At 43.8% G+C, this 19,508-nt stretch overlaps 1 protein-coding gene across 8 annotated transcripts in view; it reads left to right on the forward strand.

Moving 5' to 3' along the window:
* Fhod3 (formin homology 2 domain containing 3) overlaps positions 1–19,508 on the forward strand; it is a 426,147-nt gene that overhangs the window by 403,580 nt on the left and 3,059 nt on the right. For 5 of the 8 annotated variants that reach the window (XM_028867156.2, XM_037197014.1, XM_028867158.2 and 2 more), the window contains 5 exons: positions 842–1,032; positions 6,281–6,473; positions 10,666–10,689; positions 12,117–12,291; positions 15,614–15,775. In XM_028867156.2, the coding sequence (XP_028722989.1) occupies positions 842–1,032; positions 6,281–6,473; positions 10,666–10,689; positions 12,117–12,291; positions 15,614–15,775 (745 nt within the window). The remainder of the gene's footprint in view (positions 1–841; positions 1,033–6,280; positions 6,474–10,665; positions 10,690–12,116; positions 12,292–15,613; positions 15,776–19,508) is intronic. The other 3 variants (XM_028867157.2, XM_028867160.2, XM_037197015.1) reach the window with 1 other exon arrangement.

Raw genomic sequence — 19,508 nt, forward strand, 5'->3', positions numbered from 1 at the left:
GTTTATGCTCTGTCTCAAGTGTCTGTGCATGCGTAGCTTGCATTAACTCTCAGGGTCTCATGCCTCTCCACCTACGCATATGTGCACGTGCGCTGCGCGCGCGCGCGCGCGCGCGCGCGCGCGCGCGCACACACACACACACACACACACACACACACAGCCTTGAGGGTACTGTAGACCCCTCAGAGCCATGTCTATAGAATGAGGTTACTTGATGACAGAATTTAGTTGCCTCGGGCACTTGTCTCCGTGTACGTCTCATGCCATGTGGGAATCTCTGTGCATTTAGTGCCTGATAGAGGGAGCACTGTGCATTAGTGTTGGATAAACATATGAATGATGATGAATCCAATCATTTTTGTCACATAAATGGTGAATTGTGGTGAAGAGAAGTCGGCTGTCCATTGCTGGCTGAGCAGAGCAGAGCCTTCTGTGACTGGGGGGAAGTTCTTTAGTAAAATATTAGCCCCGAGGAACAAGAGGACCCTGAAAAGGTTTACGAGGCTTCTCCTCAGCTCATCTTGTACTAGGTTCCTTCATTTCATGTTTGAATTTACAGTTCCCAAAGAGTCTCAGAACATTTCTTCCCAAACAAGGCAAGAAAAGGTGACTCCTGTACTGGGTTCACTTGGAAAACAGTTTTATCACTGAATAAATTGATGTGGAGATAATGAAAAATACACATGTGAATCATTTTTTAGGCCATAAATATGTTTATATTTCAATATGTAGGTTCGATTTTGATTCTTGTTTCCTCCTTCGGGCACTCTGGGCTCCTGGCTCAGGCTGCTGCCCAGTCGTTTCATGGGTCTGCTGTGTTCTCTCTCCCCCTGATTTTCAGGTTGACTTTGATCAACTTCAGGATAATTTATGTCAGATGGAGAGAAGATGCAAAGCTTCCTGGGATCACCTCAAGGCAATTGCAAAACATGAAATGAAACCAGTTTTAAAGCAGCGGATGTCAGAGTTCCTAAAAGACTGTGCAGAGCGAATTATAATTTTAAAGATTGTCCATCGAAGGATAATTAACAGGTGTGTATATTGAAGAGCTTACAGAAAACTGAAAATATTTTGTACACAAGGGTCAGAAGGTTAAATTTACAGAAATGTTACTGTGCATTCTAGGTACATAGCAGGTATTCCTAAGGTACTAAAGTCTTGATATCTATGTATGCAAAACCATGCCATTGTGAATCTTAATTAGAAGGAATGCTGGGGATAATGAAAAAAATCCCCCATGATCCAGGAGTTGCTTTTGTAAGATCTTTGGCTACTTCTCCATAGCTGCTGGAGTCATGTCACCTACAAAGAGCCTACTCCCCTGCGAAGCTGCTCTCCATCTTAGAAAAGTTGTCTCTTGTATCTGGTCTACACTCAGCCCCTGAAGACCCTCTGGTGGTGTGCTCTCCAGCTATTCTCCAGCACGTATATCTGAGTGAGGGCTGGACCCTACCCTAAGGCCTCTCCTCTCTGCACCAGCCTTCCTCAGAGTCACAGGATCCAGAAGGACTCTGGAGTCATGCTTTAGCTCCATGGAGGCTGGCACAGGTCTAATGGGTCGAGTATGGCTCTGTGCCTGTCTGTGCGACTTCCTTTTAAATCAGACCTAGAGTCCTGATCTTCCAATCTTCCATGCAAGGATGGGTCATTCTTTCTGAGTTACCACCTTCTTTTGATCTTCATCGTGGCATACGGATGTAGGAGCATCTCTATCCCTCTCTTCTTCTTCTTTATTCAACTCTTCCTCCTATCATTCTTAAGTCCATATAGGACTTTCTAAACCTGATGCTTCCATCTCCCCACCGCCCATCCCTTCTTGTATCACTTCCTGCTTTGACGAACATACTTTCTTAGGCCCTGTGTGGTACATATGCATAGTGTTGGTGTGTGTCCGTATATGCATATGTGTTTGTGTGGAAGCCAGAGGTCAACATCAGACGTCTTCCCAGAGTCTCTCACTGAACCTAGAGCTCACTGAATGAACTTGATGAACTGGCCAGGAAGCCTCAGAGATGCTCCTGTGTCTTTTGCCCTGTTGTGGCAGTACAACCCCACACTACCATGCCCAGTCTTTTGTGTGGGTGCTGGGACTCTGCACTCACTGAAGACTGTACAGCAAGTACTGAACTGAGTGATCCCGCCAGCCCCTCTTTCTTGGATTTGATGGCAATCTGTGAGGAGAGGTGGGGGAGGAGGATGTAAAGTACTGGGCAAGATGGCAATTTTGAAAAAAAAAAAAACGTATTATTTCTAGATTGATGGCTACCCATTAATCAGGACTTTCGGAATGAAGGTGCTTAACTGTCAACCCCTTAACTACACTTCATCCAACTGCATCTACATTTCAATTACATTATATTGCTTTTGTGTAAGAGAACTTTATAAGATATTTTGTAAAATTTCTTGCTCAAATTACACTATGCTTTTGATAGGGTGATAAAAGGGGAAGCAGAGGATGCAGGCTGGTTTGACCATTTATTCTTTTTATTATGCAAGTGAATACCAACTTTAAAAAAATATGAAAATAAACAATTTCGATTTGGAATGTTATAAAACTAGAGCAAATTTATGAAGGTCTTATAAAGCTGTTGTGCCTGCTTTTATTAACCATTTTATCCAAGATAGATTAAAAACTGTTGACAAGGCTATTCCTTACTACCTCTTTGCTCGAATCAATCCTTCCAAGCTGATGATATGGAAGTTGGCTACTCCTGTCTGATCCAAGTTCATAGATCTTCACTGTTGGCCATCCCACTGGGGATAACCAGGATGGATTAGAAATTCATCATAGCTGTGATTGGTACGGAAAGGTCCATGGTTGACAGGGGGTGCAAATACCCAAACTTTAGAACTCTGGGTTCAAATAAAGTCTTGTGGGAGCCTGGGTTCTAGAACTGATTAGAGCAGGAATCCATTGCTAAACTAGGTGGACTAGAACTGAGCCTTATTGCTTTGCTTCACATCCTTAAACATTGCCCACATATTGGGAAGTAGAGGGGAAAAAAAAGAACCTTAAATTATACTTTGTAATCAATGCCTACATACAAAGCTTCAGATCAGAAAGTTGTATATGATTTCACAACTGTTGCTCCAGGCAATACTTGGCTTTCAAAACCTCTGACCTTCACAGCAAATCTTGTTTTGGTTGCTGGTACCCGCACATCTGCCTTTCATTTCGTCCTGCTGCCCTAACAGCCTGACTCTCTCTGTGGACCATGTGTGAACTCACTCCTTCTTATGGATCCATCAGTTACTGTGAGAGGCACATGAGAGAAAGCAGTGGTGAGGTAGGAGGGACCCTTGTGAACTACAGTCAGGGTTGTCATGTGAGGCACAGGGAGACAGGGAAACACCCAAACTGGCATCCCATGCCCGGAAGCCTATTCCTCCTGATGGAGCTCATCACCTCAGTAAACAGCACACCTGATTAAAAGGCTGGTAATGGAAAAAAAACTGAAGCTTCTTGGCTTGGGCCTTCCACTACTACTGAGAGAGCTAGTCCCTCTGTAGCCATGAGAGCTGTCTGTAATCTAAAGGCTACAGTCAGTCAATCTCTTAAACAGTGTGCTTCCTCTGAGTCATACTCTTTGTCTTTCTGTACAAATGCATCGAGTCTTTCTTCCAAACGCACATCTGAATATTTTCTCAGGTGTGAAGTCTATGTGCCAGTTTGTAACATATAGACTTAAATCACATTTTCAGTGTATATGTTAGGTTCTGATGTCCTCGAGTCCCGCACAGTATGCTGATGGTAGACAATGAGGTATTCTGAGCTGTACTTCTATGAAAAAGAGAAGTCAGAGCTGGGCGGTGGTGGCACACACCTTTAATCCCAGCACTCGGGAGGCAGAGCCAGGCACATCTCTGTGAGTTCGAGGTCAGCCTGGTCTACAGAGCGAGATCCAGGACAGGCATCAAAGCTACACAGAGAAACAAAACTACATAGAGAAACCCTGTCGGGGGGGGGGGGGGAGTCAGAAAGGTCATGTAACGAACAAAGTACAGTTTCTATCTGTGGATAATGGGTCCCTGCATTGATTCTGCATATGCACAGATCTTGTATAATGATGTAAGGCAGTATATACAGGATAATACACTACCTTATCCTCATAACATCTATTTTACATCTGATAAATAATGTCATTTGGCAGTAAGAGCCAGGAAGCTCAGGCTGGAGTCATACTGGGTCAGTAGTAACAAGAAGGTGCTGCTTTACAGAGGATGGTCTGGGAAAGGCTCACTGGAACTGACGCTTTGTCAGAGATCTGTGGGATGGAGAACATTTCCATCATCATCATCATCATCATCATCATTCATGTACCACATGTATGTGGGCAAAATGTTCTGAGCATAGCAAATGACTGGTACTGGATGCCTTGTCAGTCCTATGGCTCTTCCCTGTAGAGCAGGATTTCTTTCCTCCTTCCTCTGACATAAGCCCTGTAGACTCTCAGCTCTTTGGCCTCTGTGTCCCTTTAGGATGTTTCTACATACTACAGAGGGCCTTATTTCATCTTGAATAATGCTAACCAGGAGCCCACGGTAGCTGGAGTCACGACAATAGGCAGGGAGTGGGGCTGGCCATGTAGTGGTTGTGTGTATATGTATGTGGTCTGTGCATTCATCTGTAGGTGAACACTGGTTTCTTACTTTCTGCCTGTTAAGGATGATACTGCTGTGAACATTTGTGTAGACGTTTTTGTAGGTACAAAACACATTTTCTTGTCTGAGTGTATGCCCAAGAAGAAAAGTGCTAGGCCATATGGGAAATGTCTGTTTAACTTTCTGAGGAGCTCTGTCACGGGCTTTCCATAGCAGTTGACCCATTTTTTTGTTTCCAACACTGCTGAAAGAGAATTGCAATTTCTCCGAGTCTTTGCCAGTGCTTGACGGTCTTTTTGAGATAGCCATCTCAGTGGAGGTGAAGTAGTGAATCATTTGTGGTTTTGATCTTCATTTCCCTGTGGACTAATGATTCGAACGTATTTCTGTGAACTTCTTGGCTATGTGTACATCTTTTTATAAAATGAGAAATGTCTGTTCAAGTTCTTCGTCTGTCTTTCTGTCTCTCAGGCTTGAGTTGTGAGATCTGCTGGGTCTTAGTCTATGCTGGGCAGGAGTGCCTTATCCCGTGTGTGATTTGCCAATACTTTTTCTCCCATTCTGAAAGTAGTGCTTTCACTGTTGGTGTCCTTTGGAACACAAAAGGCTTTCATTATGGTGAAGTTCAGTTCATGTTTTCTACTGGTTGCTTATGCTTTTAGTATCATTATCTAAAAATACATCTAATCCAAAGTCATGGATTTTACATTTTGCTTCCTTCTGAGGGCTTTCTTGGTTTGTTTGTTTGTTCGTGTTTGTTGTTGTTTAGCATTTTTTCAGCCCTCTTGACTTTAAAAAGCAATTTACATGTTTTAATCTGTTATGTTTTACAAAAGGGAAGCGAAGTATCCTTCCTTAAAAACCAGATCCCATCCATATTCAAACTGTACAAGTTAGAATCATGGGAGCCAAGAGGCTTTGTCTACAGACAAGGGTGTCATTTAAGTAGGTACTCTTTGTTTCACCAAAAGATTCCTCTCTGTTTTTCACTGTCTAATTTCTTACTTCTAGGAACCTAAAATTGTGTACTTTATAAAACAAATAGACCCTAATAACTTTGTGATAGCGTTTCACTGTGTAGACCAGGCTTGCCCCACTCATACAATCCCACTGCCTCCGCAAGCGGGAGTTACCGTGTTCAGCTTAACAATTTTAATTTATAAACATAGTAGCTGAAATAAATGTTTGTTCAACTTATTTGGCATATCCTAGTTAATTTAAGATTACATATATAATGTTACCAGAAAAATATTTCAAAATTCTTAGGAAAGCTTTGTAAGCATTTATTTAGAACCTTTTTAAAAAATATTTTATCTGCACACATTCACTGTTACTCCAAGAACTACTTAAGGGATTTCAAAACGCTTCTCTGTTCCCATTCAGTTCTTACATAACTAAAAATTGTACCTGTTTCCTGAAGTTACAACATGGTCATTTTTCTGGAAAGCTTGACAGATCCATTTACAAATGTAAAAGCAACACCTAGACTTGCCATTCAAATCAGAGTGGGAAATGACCTTGACTTTGGCTTTTGTTTGACTTCAGCAGTCCAGGAATGAACAGCGCTCTCTCACAGGAAGCTGGACCCAGTCAATTCTTATAGAAAAATTTTACACAAGTAATTTTGGTTCCTTCAAAGCGAAGTCGTGCAATCACTGGTTTTCGGTTTTGCCTGCAGATTCCACTCCTTTTTGCTCTTTATGGGGCACCCCCCGTATGCAATCCGAGAGGTGAACATCAACAAGTTCTGCAGGATCATCAGCGAATTTGCACTCGAGTACCGCACGACCAGGGAAAGGGTTCTGCAGCAGAAGCAGAAGCGAGCCAGCCACAGAGAGAGAAACAAGACCCGCGGGAAGATGATCACCGACGTAAGTTTCATGAACGAAGTCGCTTCGTGTCGTGGCTTTTGAAAGTAAGATAAACCATAAGTAGCTCCTCAATTTTGGAAGGATGTGCCATTTTCTTCTTCCTGATTGTGGACAGAGTGCTCTCAAACTGCTCTTCTACCATGTCTGTGAAAAGTCTGCCATATAACACAGGAGTGCCAGGACAGTGAAAATTAAGATTGGGTGCTGGAGGGGGAGTGTGTATTGTAGCCATGTTGGTGTTAGTTGATACTGATGACTATTGACATTTGATGAAATGGGGGGGGGGCACATATCAGGTGATGCCACCGAGCATAGAAAGGCAGATGTATTTGTCTGATGCTAATTCAGGATTTTCATGCTTGTAACAATGTCATGTATCAGTCAGTTTGAGAATGTGAATTGACAAACTGATGTTACAGCTCTAAGACACACTCTTGTGGTCACATGAGTAGAGTCACAGAATGTTAGGGTTGGAAGATATCCCAGAGGACATTACGTCTAGCAGGAGTTTCTCCATAGCACCTGGAATTGTCCTCGACACTTTTCTCTCCTGTTGCTGGCTCTTTATTTCCCACCTCAACCCGGAGCTTGCCTATGACCGAGGAACATACCGCATGGCCAGTGAAAGGATTTTGAAGTAGGAAAGGCTAGCTACAGACATTGTATAGATGGGACATGTCCCATGAGTGAAGCTGAAAGGATGCAAGAAATGCTATAGACGGACAAAGGCACCCGGTGCATGGTCCCTTTCTGACGCGCCTTTGTTAAACACGCAAGTCAGATGGGTATATCACCAGTAAGCTACAAGTTTTGTTTTAGAAAAAATGAAGCCATTTTCTTGGAATTCTCCTTTTCAGGGAACCCTCCTTTCTTTCTTCACTGCTTATTCGTATTTGAACAGGCTTGGGGGGAAGAGGGAGTTGGGACTGTTAGGCCGTGTTTGGAACCTATGGAAGATCTCCTCAATGTGACTTTTTTTCATTGTTTTAATTAGCGCCCATGAACTTTTCCTACTGATGCAAGTACTTGGCCTCCCTGGGCTTCCCAAGAAGGGGAATGGAAGGAGGAAAGGGTTAAGTCATTAGGACTGCCGTCACTCCAGGGTTTAAGCCACAGCTGGATTCAAGTCAGGCAGATGTCTCTGCAGAAGAAAGAAGTCAATTAAGACCTTATGGAGGCTGCCATCTGTGGCCAGGGGAGTGTTCACGGTGCAGGCAAAACAGGGAGTGTGGTTACTGCTAAGAGTAAGCATTCCTGAGGCCTCCAACTTCCTGTGCACTGACTACAAGATGCTTTGTACTTAAAAGGCAATTCTAAGAAGAGCCATCGACGACCAGTCCCCCTATCACCCACCTCCACCCAAAACTTCTTCCTGGGACTTTTGGTGATTCTTAGGAACAGCAGACCACTTTCTCCCAGAAGGAGCCTGTTCTGCAGCTCTTCACAGCTCTGACTGTTAGTGCCCTCAGCCAGGCCCTTCTCTCTCCTAAAATCTGGTTCTCTAAGCTTTAGTTTTCTTGGGTATTCAGAAAACAAATTGGACCCACTTGGGCAAACTATGACCTACATTTCATTCCAATGTGTTATTTTTAAAAGTCTTAAAAATGGATCATTTATTTTTGTGGAAATTAGACATATTGTAAGGCAAGCAAAACAAGTCCAATATGCTTATAGTTAGGAAAACACATTAAAATTTCTTGCCAAATTCCTGAGAATTTTTTTTAACAGATCCTACTAAGTTTTAAACTTGTCCCTTCTTTGAGAACATTTGGCTCTCAGAGAGGTATAAGTATCTAGAGTGTGATTCAAAAGTATTTAAATTTCTATTAAAATCTGGACAGTACATTTTCTTCAAAGTTAACTTTCTACCTAGGCCATATTAGCAGAGGTCAAGGTAGTATTTGTGTGGAAAGCCTGCCACCTTCTGGATTATTAGAATATTGTTCTTCAGGCCAAACAGTCTCAGATTCGCCCAACTCTGAGATAGAAAGGGCTTGCTGTATGGCCGTGTTAGGGTGCCTGGGCTGATGTGAGTACAGTGAGAGACAAGGTCATCCCCAGGGATGACACAATCTGATTTAAAAATGACCTACACACAGCTGAAAACAAAGCCACATAGTGGATGCAGAGCTGTGGAGCCCTGAACATTTTAGAGAATTTTGAGAGTCAGGTTTACAAAATAAATAGGATGGTGAGGTGGCTGCTTACAATGGGAGTTCTGGAGGAGCTCTGGAGACGGCCTTGCCTGGGCTGAAGGCCGAACTTCCTCCACCTTCCTGCCTGCTGAGCATGTAATGGGCCCCTGCCCCACAACCCATAGGGGTCCCTTCCATGAATGGCTCAGTGTGGGCCTCATTTGTCATCTTCCTGTCCTAACATGGCTCTAGATCAGTGGTGACCATCAGAGGGGCACCTGCAGTTGTCCAGCCAGGGAAGCTAACTGCTAAGACACGAAAATGAAAGCTCAGTGCACACTGACTTTGTCAACCTGGATCAAGACTTCAGGGAGTCTAACATCAGGCAGTTTATTCCCAACACATTTAAGCACGATATAATTCGGAAAAATGTTTCCTAGTGTAATACAATCTCCAGTTCACAGGGAAGTGTAATTACATTGAAACATGACTCAGGGTGCATGTCATTTCCTCCAAGAAGAGGGGTTCTAGAGACAGGCAACCTTTGCTGGTTTAATGGCCATAGGAAGGTTTTCTGGCCTGGTCTTGGGCATACAGTTAGGGTACAGGTCATTTGGGATACTAGTCACCCTTGGGAGAGCCTCTGGTGATAGAGATAATGTAAGGATCATTTAGACTATTATGTATCTCTGGCCCTGTTTGTGGGAGCTTGGGGAGCCCTGGCTGTAAGGGTCATTTAGATTACTAGCCAACTCTAGACCTGGTTGTAGGAGCTTAATATGGCCTGGTCCAACAGATAACACAGATCACTGGGCTCCTAATCACTTCTATTTCTCAGCTTTCTAGATGGAAGAACAGGGTTTTTTTTTTTGTTTGTTTGTTTTTTTTTTTGTTTTAATCTTTCCCATTGGAAAGACAGTCCTGTATGCTTAATATTCCTGGTTTCTCTGGAGTTCTGTGGGTGCAAGGATCTTTATGCTGTGCTCCCAACAACCATCATAAGCCCAATGGTCAAGTCACAGGACTCCATTGCAGAGGGAAGAGGGACCCTAGGGTGAGACCTTTCACCTTTCAACCCTGACTTCCTCTTCTATAGAAAGGGCTTGAGAAGGCTGGGGATTCAAAACATAGCATCTTACATATCTGCATATGCCTGGTGAAAAAAATGCCAGTCATCCTGGCTGAACTGATAATCCACTCAACAACAAGGATGACAGAGAGAACTGGTCTCTCTTGCCATTTGAGTGGAGCACCTTGTTATCTTACATTCCAAGTGTACAGTCAGTTCTCAAAACGTCATGCCTGGTTTGTTGGCCTGGCCTCTAGCTTCTGTGGAAAGACTTAAAAAGTATGGGGAATTTAAATGAAGATGTTGGCGTAACTTTTTTTACTCACTTTGTATTTAGAAAAGGGGTCTTCAAAGCACATCTACTGATAAAGTAATTGTGAGTGCAATGCCAATTCTGGTGGCCTCCTTGAGGACTGGTAAAATTCTACAAAGAGCTTAATCTTGTGTGTCTGAGGACAGTGTAGTAGGGCATGTTGTGCTTGGGGACTTCCATGCGTCCTGTGTGGCCTGTGTGTAGAAGGGTACACTGTAGGCTAGGCCCTGCAGGCTAGGCAGGGAAGAGTCCAGAAATTGTGATAAAAGGCACAGCCAGGTAAATGAAGGCTGGTTCACTTACTGAAGCCTGGAGAGCCAATAGGTGGTGGTGGGTCCGGCAGACATAGCCAACTGCGTGTGGATGGGGTAGAAGATAAGGTTTGTAGTGATCAGGGAAGCCAGTTACTGACCTCATGGGTGTCCTCAGGAGGTTGCCCTGAAGCCCTTCCTTCAAGTTCTTCCTGCCTCCTCTCAGTGTGATCTTGCAGCACAAAGAACAAGCACCCAGTAAGAGCAGGGGAGAGAGCCTGGCACCTTCTGACTGAAGACAGTGTGCCCTGCTGATAGTGATTGCTCTCTGTCTTTGGAATGTGATCTCATCTTTGCTGATTTCTGTGCCTTCTAAGAATCCTTCTGTCTTTTCCATCTTGTCCTGTCCTGTCCTTTCGGGTAGACTGATGACGAGGATGACATTGAGGTATGACAATTGACGAATGGGAAGAAATACCCTATTTGCCCTTCTCCTGTGTGCTGTAGAGCAACCTAACATAGTCAGCATGAAGTGTCAGCACCATTTAGCACTTGAAACTGTGCATGGACATTTTCTGATTGGTTGTCTTGTCATCACTAACCATTTGATCAGTTCTTGTCATGCTGTTTGTGCCGGAGAGTGAGCAGTTAACTGCATTTTCCAGTGTCCCTGAGCCAGAACTAATCAGTGCCCCGTCACTAAGAACAGGTTCAGTGGGTCTTTTCCCTGAGGCTGGAAAACCGGACAAAGACTCCCTTCCAGCCCCTTTCTGTGATTTTAACAACCCAAGCATGAGAACTGGGTTCTAGCTCAGCTGTGTATGTGCTGAGCACAGTGGTACATGTCTGTAACCCCAGCACTTGAGAGGCTGTGGCAGGAGAATTGTGGGTTTCAGACCAGACTAAGTGACATAATAAGAGCTTTTATCAAACAAAACAACATGAAGATCAAAACAGTAGAATCAGGCTGGCCATGGAGCTCAGTGGTCCAGCACTTGCTGTGCACGTACAAGGCTCTGGGTTTGATCCATAGCATCAAAAACAAACATAAACCAGAGTGAATATATAGAGCATCCTAGAGTCAGGAAGAAATGGGAACAGTGATGGTTGATCCTGGGGACGGAGGAAGGAGAAGCACAGACAACATAAGTCACAGATTTGTCCCAGGTCTGTCACAGTGGCTGAGAAGCAAAAACTTGGAGCCAGTTTTGGTCCATGTTCATCATCTTGCTCTTCACTCAGATGGAAGCACTGTGTGCATATAGAACTCGATACAGAGTTCTAAAACGCCTCTTGAAAACATATATGCCTCGTATTTTTGAGAAAATCAGCCTGCGTTTTTAATGGTTGTGACAGCAAGCATCTACATTTTTTACCAAACTGAAAATAGTATTGTTGAATTCAGTTTCAACTTGAATTTATCCTGCATAGTCTGTTCTGTGACCTGACACTCAACCATTGGCAAAGCCACTTATTCTTAGAGAGTTTCAGTTTCTTTTTCCCTAAAAGTGAGATGAAGTTAGATCTACAAGAATCCTCGGCATTTGCTTAGAAAATCCTCAGGATTTGCTCAAGGCATTTGATGGGCAAGTCAAATGTCAGGTCTTATCAGTGTTTTGTTTGATGTTTAGCTCTTTCCAGGATGGATGGGTGAAGTTCCTTCTGGGGTCAGTTGCTTCTCTTTCTGGTGTTAGACCTTCCTGTAGAGAGATATTTGCCATGTGTTGGCATTGTCTGTGACTGACAGAACTCTAGAATATACTGAGTACACACAAACAAAGAGGAGCCAGAGGAGAGAATGTTTCCCCCAAAACAAAGCTTGACGGCCTCTTTGGCCAGTGTCCCTCACAACCTAACATCCCTTTGGTTTTGCAGTCTGGCAAGTTCTCTGGCAGTTCTCCAGCAACACCGAGCCAGCCACAGGGTCTGAGCTATGCTGAGGATGCAGCTGAACATGAGAACATGAAGGCTGTGTTGAAAACGTCATCTCCTGCTGTAGAGGATGTCACCCCTGTGCTCGGTGTCCGCACTCGTAGCCGGGCAAGCCGAGGTGAGTTCTGGTGGGTGGGGCTTGTCTTCTCAGGTAGGCCACCCCATAAAGATGGTCTCCATTGCAGTATATGAGTTACTGTGTCCAGGGAGTGCATGTGATGAGCCACCAAGTCGCCAGTACTCTCAGTGCTGGCTTAGCCATGCATCCTCCTTTCAGAAGGCTGTACTGGCTGGATGTAAAGATGGTCCAGTGGAAGCCATCTTAGGAGGGGGACTCCATCATTGAGGCTTTTCAAATATATTTGCTATTTGTGTGTGTGTGTGTGTGTGTGTGTGTGTTTATGAGTGTATGATGAGAGGGCACATTACTGTGTGTATGTGAAGTGGGATTTATCTTCCCACCTATCTGTGGGCTCTAGGACTGAACTAGGCTCGCCATGCTTCTCTGGGGGAGCTCTTTTACCCTTGGGGCCATTTCAGTGGTCTACACTGTACAACTTTTAAAAGCAACTAGACATCTATTCCAGACTAGAAGGGACCAAGACAAAAATCCCTGCCACGTTTGCACTGTGTGGGTTCCTTTTTGTTCCCTGACGAAGGACCTTAGGTGGTGTCTTCACTGCTGTTCTATTGCTGTGAAGAGACACAGAGACTAAAGCGACTCTAAGAAGAGGAAGTGTTTAATTGGGAGCTTGCTTCCGGTTTTCAGAGGGTTAGCCTGGGATCATCATGCTGAGAAGCACACAGGCATGCTGCTGGAGCAGCAGCTGAGAGCTTTACACCCTGATCCAAAGGTAGCAGGCAGAGGAGGGGCAAGGGAGGGGGAGAGGCTGGGCTGATGGTGGACCTTTGAAACCTCAACAACAACAACAAAAAAAGCCAGGGACACGTGTCCTCCAACAAGGTGCGGCCACACCTCCTCCAATAAGGCCACGTCTTCTAATCCTAAACAGTTTACCAACTGGAGACCAAGATGCAAATCTATGAGCTTCTGGGGGCCAATTTTATTTAAACCACCACAGGAAGGGAGGTTGTTGAGTTTCTCTGTATGTTACTCATCTAAAGAGAGACTTCTAAGTGTCATGTACCAGAGAGTCACAAGTCACCAGTCCCGGTGTTAAGACAAAAGCAGTAAAAATAATAAAGTAAGTTTAAAAAGCCATTTAAAAGGCATCGCAGAACTGTAAAAAGAAATGGCCCTAGATGTACAAGAATTCTGCGGAGACCAACTCTCGGGGACTGGTTAGATTGGCTGGCCAGCAAGCTTCGGGAATCCACTCATTTCTGCCGCACACCAGGGCGACAGTTACAGATACAAGCTACTCGGACCTGCTTTCACATGGTGCTGGGGATCCAAACTCAGGTCCCATACTTGTGCAATAGACACTTGACCGGCAGAGCTATCTCCAAAGTCCCCGGGACTGACTTCTTAATTAAAACCGTTACCTGGTCCAAGTAGATCAAGACATCGCCGTCTGTTAGCAGAGGAACGGGAGAAGACTCTGTAGGAAAATCAACCTGCTGGCAGTCTCTGCATTCTCCTTGTATTTTTACATTTCATTTTGTGTGCTTATGGAATGTGTCACGGTATACATGTGGAAGTCAGAGGACAACTTGTCGGAGTTCCTCTCTCTTTCTACTGTGTGGATTTGGGGAAAGGAACACAGATCATCAACTTGGCAGCATGTGCCCTTCCTTACCTGCTGAGCCATCTCACTGGCCCTCTGCGTTCTTTTATATGCACACATTATAAGCTAAGAAAGAACATGAAAACATGACTGATGATCAGCAGAGAAAGCAGACATTAGTGGTGTAATCCCGAGTCACCATCCTACTGAAATGTGTACCCAAGGACTTGAAATGACCATCGCAAGTGCTGTTTTAAAAACAAAATGAAAACATACACAAGTAGGTTAAATAAAAGTGAATGATTTTACACATAACTAGAATTTATAAGGGTCAAATGGACTTCATGAAGCCACAGAATAAAATGCCAAGTTTAATGGCAGATTTTTGTCTGAAGGATACAATTCTTGAATTCAAAGACAATTGATTTGAAAATATGCAAAGGGGAGAGGACATTGAGAAAAACAGAACAAGGAGTAAGAGATGCAAGTGCTTAGTGGAAAAATGATTTACCCACATGTCTAAAACACGAGCAAAGTGTATATGCCCCACATGTGCCCCAAAATATCATAGACTACTGAACAGTGATCCACTGTTCCCAGATAGTTCCATCAAATTCTAGATCATTAATAGATAGGTGCTTACAAGCTTCAAAATTTTAAATATAACAGTATAAAAGAAGAAGTAAATAACATATTCATCAACACATTAATGTTCATTTTAAAAACATTTCAAAAATCATTTACCCTCCCTCAGAACTGGGCAAGTGGCATTTCTTTGGTTTTTAGCTTAGACTTAGTCAGGCTACCTATCAGTGGCTATGAATTTGAGGACTCTAACCTGTAGGCTTGTGAAACTGTACATCTATTACAAAATGAAGCTTGAGGTATAGAGATGAACAGTTTGGGATACCCCTGTATCTTTCCTTTCGAAGACGCTCCTCATCATCCAGAGTTTTCACAAGGACGTTAATCTGCCACAAAGGCCATGATCCTAGATGTTAAATTATAGGACCATTGGTTCCTAACTGATGGTGTTTGGAAACCCGTGCTTTCTTCTTGTCTATTGGCCATACATAGTACCTATAGGGAGATTTGGACTGTCTTAACACGTAGTTTTTACAAAACACACTTTCTTGTCAAGGAGCAGACAGGTATTTCAGAGACAAACTGTGGCAAGCTCCCTGCTGCTGATTGAAGAGGCCAATCCTCCTTCGGTTTTTTAGAGGTAATCCCAACATAAAGTGTGTCACAAACCTGCTTGGTTTCTGTTTACCATGAGGGGAGTTCTGTGAGTGACATTGACGAGGTACATACAGCTATTGATGGAGAGCTGATTCAGTAATCCCTTGGTGGCTCTCTGTGCATTATGGGATATGTCTTGTTGGGTGTCAGTGATGTGCTATGCAGGGTCTGGCTTAGGTCATTTGCCCTCAGGTAGCCATAGGACCTGCAGTAGCAATGGCTGACACAGGAGAGAGGGAGAAAGTTAGATAATAAGAGACAGGAACACAGCTACATTGCAGGGAAATACCAAATAAATGTCCCAATTCAGGTTTCCACAGCACTGGCAGGATAGCAGACACAGGCAGGGAAAGCCAGCATCCCATGCATCACTAACTCTGAAGCTGTGGCTGGTCTTTGCTGGAATCCACCTCTGATGGCTGTCAGCTACTAGAAAAACAGTAGCATTCTGCTTCTTTTGTTTCTCTTCTGTCTGAGCACATGGCATTCTCTGCTTGTCTCATCTTTCAGGATCCACTGGTTCGTGGAATATGGGAACTGATGAGTCACCCAGTGTCACTGATGATGCCGCTGATGAGATCATGGACCGCATTGTCAAATCGGCCACCCAAGTGCCCAGTCAGCGAGTGGTGCCACGGGAGAGAAAGCGTTCCAGGGCCAACCGCAAATCTTGTGAGTGCATGTTGATAAGACCTGGAAAGTCAGAAACTCAGAAGGAAGCTCCCATTGGTGTCCAGTGGCTACTGAGAGTGCCCATCTGTGTTCTTTAGCAATAGGAAGTTCCTGTCAGTGTCTGCTATTAACGAGGGAGGTGGGGCAGCTGCACTTGTCAAATGTACTTGCTGTACATGCTCTAGCCTCTACCAATGAATACCCTGTCTCTAGCAAGGTCTCAGAGGTCACTGAAAGTCTCAAACATGTGGAGGTAAGGCTTACTGCCAAGTACTGACTCAAATGATTTGCTAGAGGCTACATTTCTGCTCTTCTCCCAGCACCAGAGGCTACTGGTGAGGTAAAGCCTGGCTCCTCCCAGGGTTTACCATAGTCTCAGGCAGATTAACAATACAAAGCAGGGGTAGCAAGTGATTTGATGAACAAGCAGAATGCTTACCATTTCATGTTCCCCGGGGCTGACCAGGATTTCCCTTTTCCTTTCAAACAGCCTTCAACTAAATCAAAGTCTTTTTAGCCTGAACCTGCTGCTGCTCTTGACCCTTCCATCTGCACTGCACTGATTCTCATAGGCACCCCTCTCAGTGGAGAAATGTGATCCCTGCGGATCACTGGCAGATGCCAGCGTTAGCTGTGGCCTACAGTGTATTAGGCACATTGCCCAGGCTTCAGCCTCCTGCTGGGTCATTCAGGGGACAGCTTGAGTGTCCACTGGCTTTGACTATGAGAATAAGGGATGGTGAAGAGGAAAAGGAGTCCCCAGATAAAAGCAGAGTCATGCCACATTGGCAGAGAACTTAGTAGGAATACAAGTACAGGATAAACTCAGGTATGAGATGCAATGTTTAGCCTTCTAGTTCTGTTTCTCTCACTACTGTGCTTTTTCCAGGGTAAAAAATGAAAAAAAAATTCCTTCAGTTTATCATACCTTGCTTTTTTCATATGCTCTACTTTAGTGTCTGTTGGGAATCCTTTTCCAAAAAGGAAAGAAAAAAAAAAAACAAAAAACCAACAAACCACTGAGGTCAGGGTGAATGATGCAATTTTGCTGAAAATGGATGGGCTAAGAGTTGGCTTATGAGAAGCTCCTAGGTGAAGATGCTGCTGTTGGCCCTTGGTACTCATGTTGAGTATCAAGGCTCAGGAGCTGTGGTTCTCAACCTTGGATGTATGTTAGAGTGTTCTACCAAGATCTAAAATTCTAGGTGCCTTTGCTCATCCAGACCAATGACTGCAGAATCTCAGGGCTTCTTAGTTACTGCCCCCTAGAGGAGTACTTACACTGGGGATTAGTGCTAGCTGGCCTGGAACTCACTATGTAGATCAAGCTATCTTGGAATTCACAGATATCCTTGGGCCTCTGCTTCCCAAGTGCTGAGTTAAAACATGCACCATGATTCCTGGCTTCCCTCCAGGTTTTAATGAAAGACTATCATTACTTGTCTGTCATTTTTATATCTTCAAGAATACAATTCGTTAGTGGCTTTCAGCCCCCAAGGAAGGCCTTTACATTTAGTTTTGTTGCTAGTTTGTTCTTTCTCCAATGTGGCTGTGACTTCTTGGCTCATCTCCTGGTGCACATGGCTAAGAACTTGGTTAGAGACATGTTCCTCAGGGTTAGGCTTAGACAATATGGTCATCTCAGCAGAACCTTGTTACAGGTGGGGATTCGTGGGTCCCATCTCAGGGCAACTAACTCAGAACCCTCACTTAACAACACCAGCAGGGACTCACATTCATAGTGAGGGGAAGAAGCATTAGGTGGGGGTGGGTAGGTGGTATGACCAGGAGTAGCATTGTGAGCCTCAGGTGACAAACTGCTCTCCAAAGGGGTGATGTTGATCCACACTGCCTGAACACGATAGGCCAAATCCCAGTGTCGCAGGCCTGTGTCACACTATGTGAAGGCCATGCAATAGTACTTCTTTGTGGTCTTTGTATTTCCTGGTGCTAAGAAGGATGGGCCTCTTAGAAAGCTCTCTTATTTTTGTATTTAACTTTTCTGTGTTATTTTTTTTTTTTACCATTTTTAAGATTGCTATATTTAAAAATAGTAACAAGAAATATTTTTAAGTGAAACTTCTGAAGGCCTTTTTTAAGTCTTCAGGAAGTTATCTTCAGTAGTTGCCATTGGTTACCCTCCCATCAGTCACTCAGATAAACTAGAGGCCAAATGGAAGAAGTCTTGCATGTGACAACTTCTGTTCTTACTGGAATGGGCAGCCTCAGTGTAAGAATGGCTGTAGGGAGCTTGGGAATGTGCTCAGTAGTAGAGTGCTTGCCTAGCATGTGCAGAGACCTGAGCTAACCTCACCCCTTGTATCACAAAATGATATACAAATGAGCAAACAAAAAGACAAATATCTTGGCTAGAAGACAAAATGGTGAGCTTAGAGAGAGATGGAGACAGGCTGCCAGACCTGGGAGTATCCTGGCCGAGAGTGACTACATTGAGCCAGGGACTTTAAACAAGAAGAGTATATGAGCTATTGGCTTAGCTTTCCATTCCTTGAAGATGGAAGATATTCTACAAGTTGCTTATCTACATTGGACCCAATCAATGGTCCAGATTTTTCTACCCATAATGTCACTGAGAACATTAATAGTAATAATGAATTTTCCTCTTCAATCTGTCCAGAGAATGCCTATTTTGGTGGTTGTCATAATTTCCTGTGGTATAGTTACTATTTCATTGTTATACAAAGCAGCCATATACTCTTTTCTCTTTAATCTGGACAAACACAGTTTTCCTGTGACACAGTTACTATAAGATATGCAGTGCCCTGTGCATGTCAGTGTCTGTCTCTACTGGGTGGCACTGTCAACAGAAATTGAAGGTGGAGGATGCTAGATTTTGATTCCTATTTTAAAGAGATGATAAAGCCAAGCTTTCCAAGAGTAAGAAAAAATAACACAAAACAAGAAACAACTTGGAAAAAAATCTATGTTAAGTTCAGTGATTTAGATAAACCTCAGTATGAAACAGTGGTGTGTTTAATTAGTAATGGTGATAAGGTGAATAGGCATTAATGATCAAGCTGTCTGGGGTACATAGTTCATTTGACTATAGACAGAGTCCATCCACTACAAGAAATGAAACAGAATCCTAAAATCTAGAAATCTGTGACCTGTGATCTATAAAGGTCACTTGGGGGTCCCCAGAGGCAATGATGGATTCCACATGTGATGCTTATACCAGGCTGCTGTCCATGCCCTACCTGCTAGTGTCAGACTCTGCAGTCAGTTCAAACATGCCAAGTGCATTTTAATATACCCACAGGCTCCCACAGCGAATTCTGTTGCTTTCCTGCTATTGCTAGTTAGCATCTCATCAAGAGACGGCTACCCCAGCTCTCCCACTAATTCCAGGCACAGTTCAACAGTTGGCTTGGCAATTCTGACACAGGAACAGGGATGTTAGAACTTGGGTTTTTCTATATTTTGATTTCTCACTTTTTTGTATTGGATTGCATACATTGCCCCAGGAATGATTGTGAATGCAGGCTTCCTGGATGTTGGCCTTGTTTAGACTATGTGGAAATTTGACGATGTTGGAGGGATCCTTCCCAGACTGATGCAGGATAGGCTGTAGTAGCTAGGGAGAATCACCCCACACCCCCACACTCCTGTTCTTTCTTCTCTTGGACCCATCTGTGAAAAGGGACTGCCCTGCTGATCGCATGCCTGTTACTGTGTACTCTACCTACTAAAGAACACAGCCACAAACCAGAGA

The sequence above is a fragment of the Peromyscus leucopus genome, chromosome 19 (genome assembly GCF_004664715.2).
Source record: "Peromyscus leucopus breed LL Stock chromosome 19, UCI_PerLeu_2.1, whole genome shotgun sequence".
Taxonomy (NCBI): domain Eukaryota; kingdom Metazoa; phylum Chordata; class Mammalia; order Rodentia; family Cricetidae; genus Peromyscus; species Peromyscus leucopus.